At 58.6% G+C, this 18,401-nt stretch overlaps 1 protein-coding gene across 2 annotated transcripts in view; it reads left to right on the forward strand.

Annotated features, from left to right (window-relative positions):
• Nucleotides 1-18,401, forward strand: part of EPB41L4A (erythrocyte membrane protein band 4.1 like 4A) — a 177,794-nt gene that overhangs the window by 108,423 nt on the left and 50,970 nt on the right. For both annotated transcript variants that reach the window (XM_041753860.1, XM_041753859.1), the window contains 3 exons: nucleotides 9,718-9,809; nucleotides 11,063-11,140; nucleotides 15,647-15,762. In XM_041753860.1, the coding sequence (XP_041609794.1) occupies nucleotides 9,718-9,809; nucleotides 11,063-11,140; nucleotides 15,647-15,762 (286 nt within the window). The remainder of the gene's footprint in view (nucleotides 1-9,717; nucleotides 9,810-11,062; nucleotides 11,141-15,646; nucleotides 15,763-18,401) is intronic.

Consider the following 18,401-nt stretch of genomic DNA (forward strand, 5'->3'; position numbering starts at 1 on the left):
TGTGTTTTTTTTTTTTTAAATGGCGGTGTCCACGGTGTGACCTCGTTTCCACGCACGCGGCTCTGGCCCAGCATGCACAAGGAGTGGGTACTGGGGCCCGCCTGAGACGTCGCGTGCTGCTGCGTGTTACCTGGTGCCATCAATCCCTTGCACGGTGCTGAACTCAGGCTCCAATCAAAGGGAATTTATTATTATTATTATTTTTTACCCTAGGACAGTCATGTAAGCAAAGCACTCCGTGTCCTGGGCCGTCTCGTTGGGCAGCCTGCCTCTGTCGCCACTGGGGTGTCTCTCCGTCAGGCAGCCGCTTACCTAACCGTAGCATTAGGTTGATTATTAGGCCTAATGGGGACCGTAGGTTGAATATACCCCCCCCCCCCCGGACCCATGCCCTGGACCACGAGTCCCCAAGAGCTTGAACACAGCTGGGACGCTCCTTCTGCTTCCTGCCCCGGCAGCCCAGGCAGCAGGCCCGGGTGCGCAGGGAGGCTGTGGGTGCCCAGCACACGGGAGGGCCGCCCGGGCTCACGCGGTGCCACCAGCACCGCCTGCCCCGCTTGTCAGGACTGCGTGTCTCCCAGAGCATGATGCAGCCTGATCCGCGGAGCATGCACCAGCATGAGCTGACCCTCCCTCCACTCGCAAGTGACGGGTTCCCTCTTCCTTGGGTATAACCGAGTCCCATTCGAGTTTGGTGGTTCGTCCTCAAGGGAGCGACGGTTGTCGGCGGCTCAGAACCCATCTTTGCGGACACCAGGTCGCCTGACGGGCTCAGCGGCTTGTTACCATCATGCTCCTGTGCATTGTTTAGGCTTCAGAACTGGCCCTGTGCCTCCAGTAGTACCTCCCAGAAAATAAAGTCTTTTAGGAGAAAGGGCTTCCATGGTGATGGTAGAAAGTCTGGGAAATACAAAGACCATGAGAATCACTTTTTCAAAGTCAGAGGCAGTGATTGTTATTTTGGTGCAGCTCCTTTCAGATTTTGCCCCGTTAGCACACGTCTTGCATATGTAGGCAGGCTGCCTCTTACGCGGTTCTGTACACAGGTCTCGTATCTAATATCCTTTCATAAGCATTTAAGATTCTATTTATTTATATTTATCTGTCTATTTATTTTAAGATTCTATTTATTTATTCACGAGAGACACAGAGAGAGGCAGAGTCACAGGCAGAGGGAGAAGCAGGCTCCATGCAGGGACCCGACGCGGGACTCAATCCCGGGACCCCAGGGTCACGCCCTGGGCCGAAGGCAGATGCTCAACTGCAGAGCCACCCGGGGATCCGTGTCCTTTTTTATTATATTTATTCACATGTGCCTGCACGGTGTTTGACAATGTGTTTTAGTTTCATGCATTTGGCTTTTTTTCCCTTGATTTCGTGGATCCAGTTTTTCCTCCTGTTGTGTCTTACAACTGCTTCTGCTGCTGGAAGCAAAAATCATGGAATTTTACGTTGATTTCAGCCCTGGCTGTGTTGTTGGATTCTTGGGTGCTAGCCAAGGGTTCTTAATTCGATTCTCATATATTTTTGTAGGTATCTAGTGATGTCGCTTGCAAGTAAAAATGCGACTCATCTTCTCATTTCTGCTGTTGATGTTTCATATTTCATCGCGTTGGTCACGACTTACGGAACGGCGTTACATGATCTAGTAATATACGGCATCCTTGATTGGGTCGTGATTTTAATGAAAATATCACTATTTCACCGCTTATGTGTTAGCATTTGGTTTTAAGGATACGTGTTTATTAGAAGTGGTTTACATTTTCTTTTAAAGTCTCAAATGGTTGCTTTTCAGAGAATTCCTGGAGTATGAACATTGTTGTCTGTTCACCCGTTGAGCGGCTCATGCTTATGTAAGGAATGCAGACAAGGGGCGCCCGGGGGGCTCAGTCAGTAGAGCGAGCAGCTCTCGAGCTCGACGTCCTGAGCTTGAGCCCCTGTGGGGTGTAGGGATTAGTTAAAATCTTAAAAACATGATACATAAAAATAAAAATAATGCATAAAAAATAAATCATGCTCTTTCCCAGACAAAAGAGCCTGATGACTCAGACCAGGTAGCAACATGTCAGGTGCTGAGAAACTGGTGGCTTCTGGATGCAGCTGCACGGCTTCCCGGGTGTGGGGAGGTGTGGACAGCGGAGTCCTGCTGACGCAACGGTGTTCGGCCAGAAGACAGGAAGCTTGTGGCTGCTCGCCGGCGAGGCAAGGAGCTTTGGGTAGAGCAGGGTTGGGGAGGAAGGCCAGGGGTCCCACGTGTAACACGTTGCATTTGACATCCCGTTAGGCATGTGAGGGGAGACGTGTATTCATTTATTTTTTTTTAAGATTTCATTTATTTATTCATGAGAGACACAGAGAGAGAGAGGCAGAGGCACAGGCAGAGGGAGAAGCAGGCTCCCTGTAGGAGCCCAACGCGGGACTCGATCCCAGGACCCGGGGCCACGCGCTGACCCCAAGGCGGGTGCTCCACGCTGGGCCCCCCGGCAGACGTTGTCCCTAAGCGAAGATACTTAATGAGTGGGATCTACGAGTCTGGCATTCAGAACCAGATCCCGGGCAGGATGCGGAGACTGAGCAGTGCTGGCACAGCCTGGAGTTCAGAGCCGGCCACTGGGCCACCCGGTGGACGACTCGGAGGAGGCCGAGAGGCAGTACCCGGGCGGGTGGGAGGGGGACCGGCTGGACCAGGTGGGCCAACCACAGCCCTGTGTTGTGGCCAAGGCTGAAGGTGGCAGGTCGGGAGGGGATGGGGCAGCTGCTGAACGCAGGAAGGTGGGAGGGTGTGGATGGGACTACTTTCCCAGCTTGCAGGGGGAGCCCCAGGCTGCGCCCCCTGAGAACCCCCAGGCGGGGTCCCCCTGCAGATGTGAGCCTGCCGCGGTGCTTGCAGCACTCCCAGGAGAGACCACCCCGGATGCGTGTTTCTGAGGGAGAGACTGGAGAGTGGATGGGGTGGGACCGGGCGAGGGTGACCTGGCAGCTCTTGAGTTTCGGTGTGATGGGGCCACGTGGGAGCGTGGCCATCGGGGCAGTGGGCCAGGAGGTTTCAGTTTGTTTCTTAAGTTGGAGGAACTAAGAGCCCAGGGGTACTGTGACGAGGAGGGTCCATCCAACACCTCGGTGACGGCGGCATAGAGGATTCTGGAAGGACAGCCCTGGACGCTGGGGGCGACAGCTGGGGTCTGGAGGCCGTGGTTCCAGGGGGCACCAGGACGTCACCCCGTGTGAAGGCAGGAAGGTGGGGCAGGGAACGTTCCCTATTGTGAGAGACCTGGGCATGGAGGCCATCAGCTGCCACTGACGTTGGGGCGGCGGCGGGGGTTGGAGGGAAGCTGAGGTGCTGGGTGAGGAACACCCTGTGGGTCCGCGGCAGGTGCAGCCACGGTGCGGAGACGGCCCGGCCCAGCGCGGAGCAGCCCCACGGAGTCCCGGCCAGAGCACTGCACTGTGAACAAGCCCAGCGACCTCGCTCGCCTCACGGGCTTTCACGCCCTCGGGGGAACGAAACATGTACGGATGTTCTGTCCTGTGGCGGTAACGCCAAATCCATACAAAGTGGCAAAAATGAAAGTACTGCAGAGGATGGGGTCCCGCCCCTGGCCTCCCATCTGGTCCCTGTTAGGGTTTCACTGCCTTCCCTTTTCCATTCCTCTCCTTCCCCACACACGGCTGTTTTCTGGGTGATCCGGGGGTCTCGGGGTCACACAACTGTAAAAGCTTCAGTGGGTCCAGGGCAGGATGCACTCGGTGGAACCGCAGGACACTTGGCTGTGACCCTGGGGTCCCAGGATCGAGTCCCGCTTCGGGCTCCCTGCATGGAGCCTGCTTCTCCCTCTGCCTGGGTCTCTGCCTCTCTCTCTCTCTCTGTCTCTCATGAATAAACAAGATCTTTAAAAACCAAACCAGGAAACTTCTCCCGTCATGTGCACCCATCATGTCCCGTATTCCCGACTGGCAGCCACATCCGCGGCCGTGCCCTCCTCGGGCTGTTGCGTCTGCAGCCACGTGGCGAACACTTGTCTCCTGGTCTCATGGGGTTGGGTCACCTAGTTGGGACGTCGACTCCGTTTTGCGCTGAATAGTTCCTGGTTCCCTTTTTCCTCCCTTACAGTCAGTAAGTAATCCGCGGGGAGGTCATTTCACTCAGCACAAGTACCCCGGCCCTCTCCAGCACTTCCTTGTAAGCCGAGGGGCCCCTGAGGGCTGCCCCTGCTGTGACCGCCCCCCACCGCCCTTGGTGTGCACCTGCCACACACCAGTCAGCCCTTGGCCTCACGCCATCCCTCCCCTGCCCCACCTGCACGAGCACTGGTTGCCTCCCCCGCCGGGGGTGCAGTCCGTGACCGCACCTGTGTGCTCCCAGGTCATCATAGACGTGCTCAGCAGGACCTTCTGGGCCTTTTGACCTAACCTTGGCCTTTTTTGCATAATTTTCTCCCTCTTTTGGTGCACCACGGAGTTTCGGGTGCATCCTGTACCGACTGTGCGCCTGCCCCACTTCTACCCCATCAGCAGCCACGTCTCCAGCGAGCCCTGGTTCTGTCTACGGGGGGGAAAGGTGCACATCTGGGTGTTAGGTGTGGTCACTGCTCACGGGTGACTTTGGGCCGTTTCAGGGGCCGGGGCTGACATGCTTCCCAAAGCCAAACCTGCACAAAAGCACAGAGCAGGGTGACTAATCCCCATCCTCCGTCCCTGTTTCCTGACCGTTGTGTGTGGGTCGCCAGCCTCCGTGCTGGATGGTTCATCCCTCTTGTGCTTCGATCTGCTCAGCGAAGCACACGGAAAACTTTCCTGCCCGCAGGGCAGTGCTGCCATTCACCTCGGTGCTTTGCGTTCTCTCAGGCCGTAAGAGCCCTCTACGGTCCAGTCCATCGAGCGCTCCCCGTCCTTTAGTGCGGCGACGCGGGGCTCCTAGGGGGCGCATACGTAGTCCATGCGCTCCGTGTCTCACGCGCACATAGGCAGCTGGTGTTCGGCACTTTGCGATCATACGTTTTCCTCCAGTGCCTTTGTGCTTGCGTGTGTGTGTCCTGTCGCAGGAGTGCCTATGGGGTAAGCTCCCCAGAGTGGGTGTGAGTGCTCCGCGTAGCTCTGTTAGGTGTTCCCGCGTCCCCTCCTCCGGCTGGAGCTCCTGCGCCCTCCTGTGTTTCCCGCACAACGTGTGAGGACGTGACGCCCTCCCGCAGGCGTTCCTGAGCGTGGCCCCATTACTGGGGTGCGGGTCGTGGTGCCACATGACAGCCACGGGGCGTCCCTCAGGTTGGGTGGTGGCTGCTAGGACTGTGGTCGAATTGCATGGCTTAGGTCCAGGCCTCCTGCTGTCCTGACTTTGGACGATTCACCAGGTAATGTGTAGCTTCTATTTCTTTCTTTATTTTTTTTATTTTTTAAAAAAGATTATTCGTTCGTTTGTTTGTTTGTTTATTTATTTATTTATTTATTTATTTATTTATTTATGATAGACCTGGAGAGAGAGAGAGAGGCAGAGACACAGGCAGAGGGAGAAGCAGGCTCCATGCAGGGAGCCCGATGTGGGACTTGATCCCGGGACTCCAGGATTGCAGGTGCTAAACCGCTGAGCCCCCGGGGATCCCCTCTTTTTTAAAAAATTTTATTTATTCATGAGACACAGAGAGACCAAGGCAGAGACATGGGCAGAGGGAGAAGCAGGCTCCATGCTGATGCGCGACTTGATCCCAGGACCCCGGGGTCACACCCTGGGATGAAGGCAGCACTCAACCGCTGAGCCCCCCCCCCCCCCCGCTGTCCGCTTCTGTTTCTTTATAGAGTGAGAGCGACAAAGTCTGCCTTTCAGGGTTGTTTTGAGGTTGAATGCTCCCAGTCTGAAGTTGGAATTAAAATAGATGCCTTCCTGGCCACGGCTCTGAATCAGGATTGTCTTGGCCTCACGAGGCTTAGGGCTGCTGGGGCCCCTTGGTCTGGCCCAGTCTGGGCTGCAGGGTAGCCGGCGCCACGGCGGGAAAGCCACGGCGCCTGGTTTTCACCTCGGCTTCACTTGCTGTTACATGTCTTGACCTTCTCTATAATCAAATCACATAGGCCGCTTATTTTGGGGGAGGAAAAATTCTGCTGGAAGACGTTTTTAAATTGGGCGTCGGTAGATTTTTACCAGGTTTGCCTTCATTTTAACAAGCTTGAGTAACACGTATTATCTAAGAACCTGTAATGTTTGTAAACTGGGAGTAAAGGGTACCTTTAAGAAAATAAATCTGTAAAAAAAAAAAAAAAAGAAAGAAAATAAATCTGTGAAAGGCCGTTGTCGCAGGATGACACTCGTGTGGGATTGTAGGAAGAAAACATGATCACGTGGAAGGGAGGGAAAAACTGAATAAGATGAAACGAGAGACGGAGACGAACCCTAAAAACTCTTAACTCTGGGAAACAAAGGCCGCTCCAGGGGGTGGGGGGCTGAGGGGAAGGGGTCACTGGGTGACGAGCACTGGGGTGATGGGGTGATGGGGGACACCAGGTCCCGTGGGAGGCTGGTGAGTCTGAACCCCCGAGACTGACACATGTTAAGTAATTGAACTTAAATGAAACAAAATTTTTAAAAGAATGAACCCGCAAGTAGCAGACAGAAATGCCAACGCTTTAGTGAATGCCGTGGTTTCTCTAAAGAGAAGCCCAGGGACAGATGGAGTGACAGGAACCCGGAACCCGTCTGGATTCCTGGGTTTGCGTCCATGAATGTCTTCAAATAGGACACAGGATGAGCTCTACACCACAGCTGTCAGTTCCCCGGACGGGAAAACAGAAAGAAAGAGTAAGAGGACAGTTCGCCGAGTTCCTTTCCCAGGAAGAAGGTGGTTTGTGTTGGGGGACGCGCTCTGGGCCCTTCACGGGCCCGCGGGGTCATGTATGGCGCCCACTTTCCCCCCGTACTGCCACATTCAACCCTGCTCATTCAGGCTTGCTGTTTGGCGTGACGTTTTTCAAGATGCGTAGGCCCCAGGGCATGTCTCAGCGTCTGTCTTGGCGTCTGTCCCAAGTTCCGGTCCTCGCCTTTGCTTTCCCAGCAGGGGGCTGCCTCGTGGTGTCCCCGCTGACGGCCGTCGGGCCCCCAGGCCATGCTCCGGACATGCAGCAAGTACGTGCAGGCACCGGCGAGCTGTCGCCTGGATCCCTCAGCCTTCCCGGTCCCCTCCCCTCGACCTCCGTGGATCCTGGGGGTTGGCAACCCCTGCCCCGCCGCTGGCTCTTCCAGGACCCACGATGCCCGCATCTTACTGTTGCCATTAGAAGCACTGATCTTTCCAGAACGATTCCCGATGCGTGGACCCAAGGTCACCACTGTGACCTCGGAGGCGGGACAAACATAAGAATGTCCTGTGCCTGCGTCTCCGCTTGAAAAGAACAAGAATATAGACGTTTATGGAGAATAAAATGAAAACCCGTCCGAGAGACATGTGAGGGGATCTGCTTTAAGATGAAATCTTTTTTTTTTTTTTTGGTTTCTCCTCCATTTTTGGAAATCTGGGTGATAGGTAATGAGGTGACTGTTTGGCAGTTTGCTCCCGGGCATGTGAGTCTCAATGCCTTTGTGGACACTCTTGCTACAGTGTTTAAGGGTCCGTGTCGCAGAGCTCCGCTGACCGGCCACCGCGTCCATACACCCCAGCCCTGTGGTTGCATCCATACGCCCTGGCCCTGGTGCTCATGTCTCCCATGCCCCAGCCCCAGTGGTCACGTCCATATACCCTGGCCCCGGTGGTCACGTCCATATGGCCCAGCCCCAGTGCTCACATGCCCCATGCCCCAGCCCCGGTGGTCGCGTCCATACACCCCAGCCCTAGGGCTCACGTCTCCCACGCCCCGGCCCCAGTGGTCGCATCCCCATACACCCCGGCTCCAGTGATCATGTCTCCCACGCCCTGGCCCTGGTGGTCACATCCATACACCCTGGCCCCGGCGGTGCATCCTTGATTCCCCAGCCCCAGTGGTTGCGTCCATACACCCTGGCCCCGGCGGTGCTGTCACCGTTGAAAGCTGGTGACTGGGCAGTGGACGGGACAGCCCGTCTGTACGCACTTTCTTAGCCATTTATGCTGACGACGAATCACAGGGAAAATCATTTTAGAGCGAACAGCCGTGCGTCATTTCTTGGGGTGACCCAGTGAGTCGAGAACACGCGGCTGTCGTGGTCGGGTGTCTTACCAGCGGCCGCGTCAGGGATGAAGACGGTGGGGGCAGCCGTGGCTCTCCGCGTGCCCCTGGATCACTGCCGGCACTGGCACCGTGTGCGTCCACTGTGTGTTAAAGGGAAGGGAAGCAGAGGAGGAAGGCCCTCCACTGCCAGCGTTCCCGTCCCCCCAAGAGCCCCCCAAGACCTGCCGTGATTTCCCGTCTATGCCCGCCCCCCGAGTCCCTTGCTTTTGCAGAAACCCTTTGTGAATCCATGGAGTTTTCTCCCCCGCAGCCCTGACTTCCTGATCCCTGCCCCTTTCATGAACGCCCCTGAAGACTCGTCACCTCCTTTCGGAGCCCGCGTGGCCTCACCCTGCAGCCGGGCTTCAGGCCCGTGGTGGGGTCCTCGGTGGGGGCTGCTCGGTGCGTCTGCATCCCCGTCCGTGGGCGCCTCAAAATCGAAGCAGCCTGAGCTTGCCACCCATCCCCTTGCCACCCCAAGCCCCGATCCTTCACTCACTGGGTCACGTTTCCCAGGACGGACCCCCGGGATTGTCTGAAGTTCCTTCCCCGGCCGCGCGAGGTTCTGGGGCTCCGGGTGGCCTTGCCGCTGGCTGCGTGGACTGGCCTGCCATCCTGCAGATGAGCTTCTCGTTCGGGCGCACGTGGGGGAGACTCATGCCTGCGCTGTCGTGTCCTTCTTAGAGGGTGGGCAGGCCCATCCAGTCACCCTGGCCTTGGCAACTCTGTGTCCGCACGCCCGCAGGAACCACGTCCCGGGGCGCGTCTGCACGTGAGCTCGCAAGGTCCGTGTCAGGTGAAAGCCCGTTGCGGAGCTTCACAGATCCTGCGGTTTATTCGAGTACTTGCGTTTCAGTCACTTAAAAAAAAAATAGTATTTTGTATAATATAACAATCAGAGTCTTCAATTACAATCGTTTTCAACAATTAACAGTTTTCAAGAGTGTAGCAATTAGAGTTATTTCCTATGTGTCGGACGTAGGTGAGTGACCACCGGGCTAAAGTACTAGTTGACGCTCAATGTGTTCCGTGACGTACTTTACCCCTGTCGCGGGATCCAGTCGTCGTCGTCATCCCCTCTGATTCACCTGATGCCTGGCTGCGGGACGCGGAATCCAGCGTCCTTGCAGCTGCTCGGGTGGCACTGCTCACGTCGGCCCCTCCTGACTCTCTTTAGTCATCGGTTTGTTTTTTATTTATTTTTTAAAGATTTTATTTTATTATATTTTTATTTTTATTATTTTTATTTATTCATGAGAGACACAGAGAGAGGCAGAGACACAGGCTGAGGGAGATGCAGGCTCCGTGCTGACAAGGGACTCGATCCCGGGGTCACGCCCTGGGCCGAAGGCGGGTGCTCAACCGCCGAGCCCCCCAGGCATCCCTAGTCATCCATGTAGACCTGGCCTGCACGTCCTATACCAGGGCAGTGGAGCCCTGGGCTCACGGGCATCCCCTTGGCATCAGGGGTCGGTTTCCACTTGCTGTCATCGGGATGCGATCATGGCCCCCGGTCACTCGTATTCTCTTTCTTTTTTTTACTTCCAGTGCAACGAAACCTCGTTCTTTTTTGAAGCTCGAAGCAAAACGGCCTGCAAGCATCTTTGGAAGTGCAGCGTGGAACATCACACGTTCTTCAGGTGCGTTGCTGCGCAGGCTCTGTGCGTCGCGCTCACAAATGAACGTCGATTTGCGTTTATGACAGTTCTTTTGTGTGCAGTGGAAATCTAGATGTGTTTCTCTATTTTTTTCAGCGAGCTAATTTTCTGGCGCGCGGTAAAACACAATCCCTCCTTCTCTCCAGCTTCGAGGAGGGGTCGGTCAAGGACGTTCATATATATGTGGATAAAGCGCAGCTTTGGTGTTGGTGGAGGCTCCACGCCCTGCGGGCCTGCGAGCTTTGAATCTCCCGCTCACTAGCTGTGCAAGTGCAGGTGTGGGGAGGGCGGCTGGGTGTGCAGGCCGCCTGGGGGGACCAGTGCTGGCCCCGCAGACGTGCCGGGGGACGCAGAAGCACCGGGTGAGGCCGCGAGGACAGAAGCAGGTGCCGTGGCCTGCGTGTGGGGTCCTCCCAGCGCACTGAGGGCAGCGGGAGCCAGTGCAGGAGGATGAGGCGAGACCAGGGGAGTGTACGGGCCGATGCCAGCAGGGAGGGACACGGCAGGGAGAGTCAGAGGCCGCGACCGCGTGGTGCGCTCCTCGGAGGCTGAGGGAGACGAGGCGAAGGGTGGCCCATTGCCCCGTAGTGGCTCTTGCGGGTTCGCATCCGTGCGCTGCAGAGACAAACCCGGATCCTGTGAGGCGAGGTAGCGAGCTTCACGTGTTGCTTTTAAATCTAAAGCTGCTTCGGTCGCTCCCCTCACTCCTAGTTGGTTTGCTCAGACCAAGCGGCCGGATGCTGGAGAAGTGCTCGGATGTGATACCCCGCGTCCTTTACGGGGTCTGTATGGGGCAGGGGGTGGCCCGGCAGGGGCGAGGCATCGCTGGCCGTTAGCAGGGCCTCACCGAGTCACCTCCTAGGAGTCAGCAGGCGAGCCCCGGGGTAGGAAAGCATGAGACCGTCATGTCTGCGTGAAGACCATGGCCTTGGGGGACTCAGCACAGGGACAAGGTCCCCAATTTAAGGAGAGAAAGCAAGTTGGTTGGTGGGTATGACTTCAAGGACAGGATGGGCCCGACAGGGTGCAGATGTTGAGCGCTTGCATGTGCTTCGAGCGTGAGCCCCGGGGGCCGCACTTCAGACGTCAGGCAGCTGCGGCCTTCACGGGTTCCTGCCGACGTGTCAGTGAATACGTGAGCTGCCGAGAACCAGGGCGGCCCTGCTGTCCACGTAGCATCTTCTGAGCACCTACACTGACGCCTCTGTGTCTGATTTTCTTTTAAAAATGCGTAGAATGCCAGAAAATGAATCGAGCTCGCTGTCGAGAAGGCTCAGCAAGTTCGGATCCGCTGGCTACAAGCACCGGTGCAGGTAAGGGGCGAGTTCCCCTTGGGGGGAGGGCGCGCCCGGGAGGGAATGATGCTCAGTCCCACTGTCCACGTGCCTGCGCGCCGGGGCCCAGGGCTCACGTTGTTTTCCTCGGTTTCCCTGCAGAAGCATGACAGGGGTTGATTGAACGCTCCTTGGTGGGGCGCCTGGCTGTGCGGCCGGATGGGCGTCCTGGCTCAGGGTCAGGTCGTGAGGTTGCGCCCTGCACGGGCTCCAGGCTGCCTGTGGACGGCTCAGGGTGCCCTCTTTCCCTCTCCCCCACCCAGCCCTCTGCCTCCCCATCTTTGGGAGAAAACAAAAGAAACTTGACCGAAATGGCCTTTCAGGTTTCAGTTTAGGGTTTCCCAGATGCGGTAAAGCTCACCATCTTCAGAAGCCCGTTTGCTGCCACGATCCCTGTGTGTAGCAATGTCGTGATCCCCAGGCGGGCTTGTGCTGGCCCTGGGCGCAGCCTGATCCCCTGCCGTCCCCCCGGGGGTACCTTGCATTGTGGGTCCCGTCGGGTCTCCTGCAGCACAGGGCCCGCCTGCGGGGTGCAACACGGTGGCCGTGCCTGGACCTTGCTGAGCAGCTGCCTGGTGTCCCCAGTGCCCCCGGTGCCACGTGTCATGCCAAAGGTCTTCCATCCGTTGCTTCACAGAATCGTGGCAGTTGTCTTGACGACGGTATCCTCCATGACGTGCGAGGACGCTAGGGTTCCGGGAGGCCGGGTCTGTGTCCAGGGGACCCAGCCCGGGAGCAGGACGGGTGCAGCGTCCCTGTCCAGCAGCCCAGCTCCAGAGTCCCTACTCTTGGCCTTGAGGCTGACGCAAGCACGTCGCAGGACGGGGCCAACTGGGTCTTCTTCCAATATCCGTGCGAGAAGCGGGAACCTTGTGTCATGAGAAAGAATTCGTGGTGTCTCAGTGCGTCCTGTTGGTAGACGGAGCCTGTGCCGCGCAGGGCGAGGTAGTGGGTGCCCAGGGGCACAGGGAACCCCGTCCCAGCACTGCTACGCTGCAGCGGTGGGGCCTCATGCGGTTGGTGCAGCAGGTCCCAAGGCCTGCAGAGCCCAGGCGTGTGGCAGCCTGTCCTCTGAGGGTTGAGGTCAGGGTTAGGGGTTGGGGTCGGGGTCAGAGTTAGGGTTGGGGTTAGGGTTAGGGGTTAGGGTCAGGATCAGTGTTGGGGTTAAGGGTTGAAGTTGGGGTCAGGATCAGGGTTGGGGTTGGGGTTAGGGTCAGGGTTAGGGTTAGGGTCAGAGTAGGGGTTAGGATTAGAGTCAGGGGTTAGGGTTAGAGGTTGAGGTAGGGTTTAGGGTTAGGGGTTAGGGTCAGGGTAGGAGTCCAGGTTATGGTCAGGGTTAGGGTTAGGGTCAGGGTCAGGGTTGGCATTAGGGTTGGGGTTAGGGCTAGGGGTAGGGGTTAGGGTCAGGGTCAGGGTTAGGGTTGGGGTTGAGATTAGGGTCAGGGTCAGGTTAGGTTTGGGGTTATGGTCGGGGTTAGTGTCAGGGTTAGGGGTCAGGGTCAGGGTTAGGGTTGGGGTTAGGGTTAGGGATGGGGTTGGGATTAGGGTCAGGGTCGGGTTGGGGTTAGGGTTAGGGGTTAGAGTTGGGGTCAGGGTCTGGGGTTAGGGTTGAGGTTAGGGTCAGGGTCAGAGTTAGGATTGTAACACCCCTTCTGCGACCCACTTTTGGGTTTGGGTCCTGAATTCGAAACCAGAGATAATCAGTAAAAGAGCGACTAATAGTAAGCGCTCATCGCCTTGATGGCCCCATGTTCACTTGGAGGCTTGCTCTCTGATGCCGTACGACTCACCTGCCCGGGTGCCCTTACCTGTGTCGGAGGCTGACGCGTGGATACCTGAGAGCTTGACCTTTGGGCCGTTGAGGTTCTTCCCCAGGTGATGGGATCATCGGGGACCTGCGGGAAGAGTATGTTTACTTTTATATTTAGAAGGAGAGCTGCTGGTCAGCCTTTGGGCTGTTTTTCCACTTGGGACATAAAACGTTTTGAGGCTTGTGGAGAGAACGTGTGAGTCGGCCCCTTGTCCCTGAAACGAAGCTGCCGCAAAGGCTCGTGTCCGTGTCTGCACTGCTAAAACCATCATCATGCTGTCTGACACACGCTGCGTTGGTCTCCACACGTTGACCCAAACCTGGCTTCTCAAATTCATTGAAATGCAAGCATTGTGGCTGCTGTGGAGCATCGTGAGGGAGCCCTCAGGGGCGAGAGGACGGGCAGCCAGCCTGGAGCACGCACCCTATGCTGCGGGATAAGGGTCCCTGGGGTGCCGCAGGCCAGGAGCAGAGCCCTGGACATGGCCTTCAGGGCCTGGGGCATGCGTGTGGGCGGCCGCGTGGTCCAGGCGAGCGGGCGGGCATCTGCAGAGGTGGGTGCAGGCGCGGCGGGGGCGGCTTCGCTCTTTGCGGCCTTCCCTGCCTCACGGGGCCCGCACGGGGCCCGCGCAGGGCCCGGAACACGCCGCCGTCTCTTTAGAAAAACCCGTTGTTAAGAAGGGAAACGTTTGATGTCTTTCGTGATAAGTGATGGCCTGGCCTTCCAGAACCTCAGGAGTTGTGGGTGCTGGTTTTATGGTCAGAGAGCGATAGCCTGGCGTAGGTGAAGTGTTTGGTTGCCCACGGGTAGCTCTTTCTCCGAGGCTTTCGAACGCTAACAGCCTCCACCTGTTAAGGTTATAGGTGGCTCCTACTGATAATGAATCAGCGCCTTGTATAAAAGGCTTTTTTTTTTTTTTTTAAAGATTTTATCTATTTATTCCTGAGACACCCAGAGAGAGAGGCAGAGACACAGGCCGAGGGAGAAGCAGGCTCCATGCAGGGAGCCTGATGCGGGACTCAATCCCAGGACCCCGGGGTCACGTCCAGGCTGAAGGCAGATGCTCAACCCCTGAGCCCCCAGGTGCCCCTAGAATTCATACCCCAGAAGTGAGAATCTGGCCTGAGAAATCCCCGTTGGGGGCCCAGGTGTGGGGCTAGCGTTGCAGGAGCTCTCCGCGTTTCCTCCCGTGTCAAGGGCCCACACTGTCGTCAGGACCTCCTCTGTGTCAGGTGCCTGAGATGTGCTATGGGGTCTGCGCGGCCCCCTGTGAGGTTTTGCACCCTGGCCTGTTGTGCGACGACTCCTGTGAGCCCCCTAAGGTGCCACAACCGAAGACCCTGGACCCTGAGCAGCCCTTGCCCACTGGCGGCCGGCTGTGCCCTGGTTGCAGGGCCGGGGCAGGGGCCCAACTGCCGCCTCGGGGTCCCTGGGCACACAGGACCCCATGCTGCCCATCGCTCAGGGCCTCCCTGGTGCCAGGGGTGGTGAGGACACTGCATGTCCTTCTGCCGGGGACCAGGCTGAGTCAGTAGGAACCCACCTTGAGGCAGGTGAGGCGCGGGGCCCTTGGGAGAGTCTGCAGGAGCCCACGCTCTGGGGCAGAGCTGGCCTTGGACAGAGGCCACCCTAGGCTTCGGAGCCGGGCTCTCGTTGGCTACGTCACGTGGCTTCCCCTCGCTCCCTGTTCCCGAGCGGGAACCCCTGAGGAAGAGCTGAGTGACGAGGTGGGGTCCCGAGTGCGAGCGAGGCGCGTGCTGCCCAAGCTGGTAACGGAGACCCCCTGGTGCAGGTCACTCTTCTCTTTAGAACTCACACCATTTATAATAATGGAATTTTGCTTTTTATACGGGATTTTTTGGTTTGGGATTCCAGGACAGGAATGTTGCTATTTGGGGCCCTTCCCTACAGCCCCTAGAAACAGGCTAGACTTCAAGGGGAGGAGGGACTATTGGAGGCCTCCTCCCGTGGCTCGTGGGCGGTCTCGTGAGTCCCCGGGGCCCCTGGAGCCCGAGCAGGAGCCGCTGCCATGAGTGTTTCCAGCATCTTCCTGCGTCTTGTGGAGGTGACTGGGAAATGGGAAGGGAGGCTGCTCACAGAAGCTCATGGGTGGGCTCTGCCCGTGAGGCTCGCCTCTTCCGGGGAGAGTTGCTGATACGTACCCTGTAAGGGCGGGAAGAGGATCTGGGGCCGTGAAAAGGCCTTTCTCGTCCTTGTCCCACACGTGGCTCTTTTTGTGACGAGTCCGGCACAGGTGTGTCTTTCCTGTGAACCTCGGGGTTGTTCGCTGCTCCGGTGTCAGTGGCTGTGCTTGGGTCTTTCGGGGAGGTGCACGTGCACTGAGGCCCGGCCCCAGCGGCCCGGGGAGCTCAGGTCCTTGACACCAGGGCCCAGGTGCCCCGAGGTGCGGGCCGCCAAGACACGTTGGCCCCGCGTGATGGTCGTTCGGCGGCCAGGGCGCCCCATACTCCATGCTCGCCACCTGCTTGGATCCGGCCTGCCTGCCGTGTGGGATCGCCCTTGAGTCTAAGCGGGGCCCCCGGGGCCCTTGGTCCACGCAGCACAGGAACCCCCTGCAAACCCTGCGTGAGCCCACCGCCTCTCGGAGCCCTGCCTCGGGCCTGCGGCCGCGCCCCACCCGCCTTAACGGACGTGTTGCATTTCCCGGTGGCAGGACGGCATCGCAGAGGAGTCGAGGTCTGTGCGTGGAGCTTCCACGGCCGGATCAGAATGTGGCGAGAAGTCGGAGCAAAACTTACCCCAAGAGGGCAGCACAGACACAGCGAGCCGGTAAGTCACAGGACAAGGTCATGGGGACAAGTGACCCGGCCAGGCGTCTCCTGCATTTACAGTAGCTGCTCATGGTGACCCTGCAGGGGCCCAGGTGGTTGGCGGTCGGGGGCGGGGGGTGGCTGGGGGATCCCCAAGGGCTGTGTGGGGACCACACCTGCTTTCTGCGGAGGTTCCCTCAAATCCCAGCCGAGGCCCGTCCTCGTTCCGGGGGCCTGAGGTTGGAGCTGACGCTTGGCGGGAGCACCGGTGACGGGACCCGGTGGGGTATCTGTTATTGTCGCTCTTTGGTTGGGAGACACGTGTGTAGATGGCACAGTGGACTCGCGCACGGGTCCTGCCCCCACCGGGCTGCCGGGCTCTGGTCCCCACCTCCTTCGCTCCTCCTGCGCTGTCAGCACCGCGTGGCCCCGTCCCACTGCCACCGACATCCGGGGGATGCGTCCCGGGCACACCATGGGTGCTCCTCGCTCCCCACGTGCAGTGCAGCACTTGCTAAACATGCGTCCGTTTCCCCGCTGCGAAGCTTCCCCGCCGCGGCCTCCTGTTTATCCTATGTCTTGGGGTGGACACGGGGTCGTTCAGGGCGGCTGCTTCTGTGAGAAGGGCACCCAACCGGGTCCAGTGCGTGTCCCGGCCCAGAGCTCATAGTTGTGGCGCGGCGTCCCTGCACTTGGTTTCCTGCTGTTGGTCACCTCGTCTACGAGCTCTGTGCACCTTCTCTTTAGGCTTTATGTCCTCACGCGACGGTGCGGGGCCGGGGGCGCAGAGGGCCAAGCCCATTCCACACGGAGCCTGCAGCCCACGGCCCAGTGCCGACCCCGAGGGCCTGACCTGCGCGGCCGAGCGCCAGACACCGTGTCCACAGAGCCTCGGCGCAGCCTGGGGGCGGCCAAGGTGCTGGGCCCCGTGTCCCAGAGCAGAACAGCCCGGGCCCCAGGCTGGGTCTCCCCCCCCCCCCCCCCCGTGCCCCTGAGCTGGGAGGGACTTCGACTCTCCCTGCTGGTCCTGCGGCAGCACAAACAAGACACGACGGGGCTCAGGTCACGTCCTGACACGGGCATCGTCACTGCACCCATGTGGCCCAGGAGGAAGCGGAGATCTTAAGGCAGTTGGTCCGGGGTCGTGTGAGAAGTAGCTGGCTTAGGATAAGAAGCCTGGCCGTGGGGCTTTAATGCCTTTATTTGGTTTTTCTGTCTTCATCTTTGTGGATGAGCCTCAGACCCCGCTCAGACCCGGTGCACGCGCTGCACTCCGCAGGGAGGCTGCAGATCTGGGCTGCCCCTGAGGGCCGAGCCACCCGAGGGGCCCGGGCCAGCGGGGGCATCAGACGCGTTCCTCCCCTCAAGCACCTTGCGCTGTTCGAGATGCGGGACTCACACGTGCTTTCCATGCAAACCTGCCCGGGTTGCTCCTTCTCCCCGGAGCGGCTCCTACGAAGAGCTCGCCTCTGAGACGCTTGTGCGTGTGAGCGTGCGGCCCTGCCCTGGAGCCCAGATACACGGAGCTGGTTAAGGACGGAGTCTTTGCTTTCATTTCCCTCTTTCTCTCTTTACTATTTATTCATTTTTTAATTTTGTTTATTCATGAGAGACACAGAGAGAGAGAGAGGCAGAGACCCAGGCAGAGGGAGAAGCAGGCTCCATGCAAGGAGCCTGACGTGGGACTCGATGCCGGGATCCCGGTCACGGCCTGGGCCCAAGGCAGGTGCTCCGCCGCTGGGCTGCCCGGGCTGCCCTGCTATTTGTTTGAGAGAGAGGCTGAGTGAGCATGAGCAGGAGGGGCAGAGGGACAGGGAGAGAATCCCCAGCAGAGCACAGAGCCCGACCCCGGAGCTCGATCTCACGGCCCTGAGACCACAACCTGAGCTGGAACCGAGAGCCAGGCGCTTGACCAGCCGAGCCCCCAGGCGCCCTATGGTTCTGGTTTTATCTTGGGCAGAGAACAGCCTCGCGTGCTCCTTCCCACGGGCCCTGTGTGGTCGTCAGGCACTCCCGTGGCAGGGAGGAATGATGTGGCTCTGGGACGGCCCGGCTGCACAAGGGCTGCCTCTCTGCGTCTGGGGCCTCATAGAGCACAGCCGAGAAGGGGCACCGGGCGCTCAGGCTGCTGCGTGTCCAATGCTGACCTCACCTCAGGTCTTGATCTCAGGGTGGCGACTGTAGCCCCACGTGCTGGGCTCCACGCCGGGTGTGCAGTCTGCTTAAAGCAAACAGGTGCAGCCCAGGATGTGCCGGTCATCACGGAGGCCTAGCTGGCTGGGGTGGAGCCTCAGCTCTTGATCTCGGGGCCCACGTGGGCGCGGGGCTGACATGAAAATACACGCGGACACGCTTGTTGGACAGGAAGTCGGGAGCCCAAGAACCTTTGCTGCCAAGAGGACAAGCCTGTCCCATCCAGTCCTGCTCCTTAGCGCGTTATTACGTAGCCTCCCGGGTGTTTGTGCGTCTTTCCTGCAGAAGCGAGGATAGTGGCCGTTTACGACCCACGTTTCTCGTTGCCCGGGTGTCCTGCGTGTGCTCTAATAGCTTCTGCAGTGTTGTCAGCACCACGTTGAGACCCAGGCACACATGTGTAGACAGGACGTGGTTTATGCAATGCTCCTTACTTCTCGGGGGTTTCTGCTGCTTGAAATTTCA

The sequence above is a fragment of the Vulpes lagopus genome, chromosome 4 (genome assembly GCF_018345385.1).
Source record: "Vulpes lagopus strain Blue_001 chromosome 4, ASM1834538v1, whole genome shotgun sequence".
Taxonomy (NCBI): Eukaryota; Metazoa; Chordata; class Mammalia; order Carnivora; family Canidae; genus Vulpes; species Vulpes lagopus.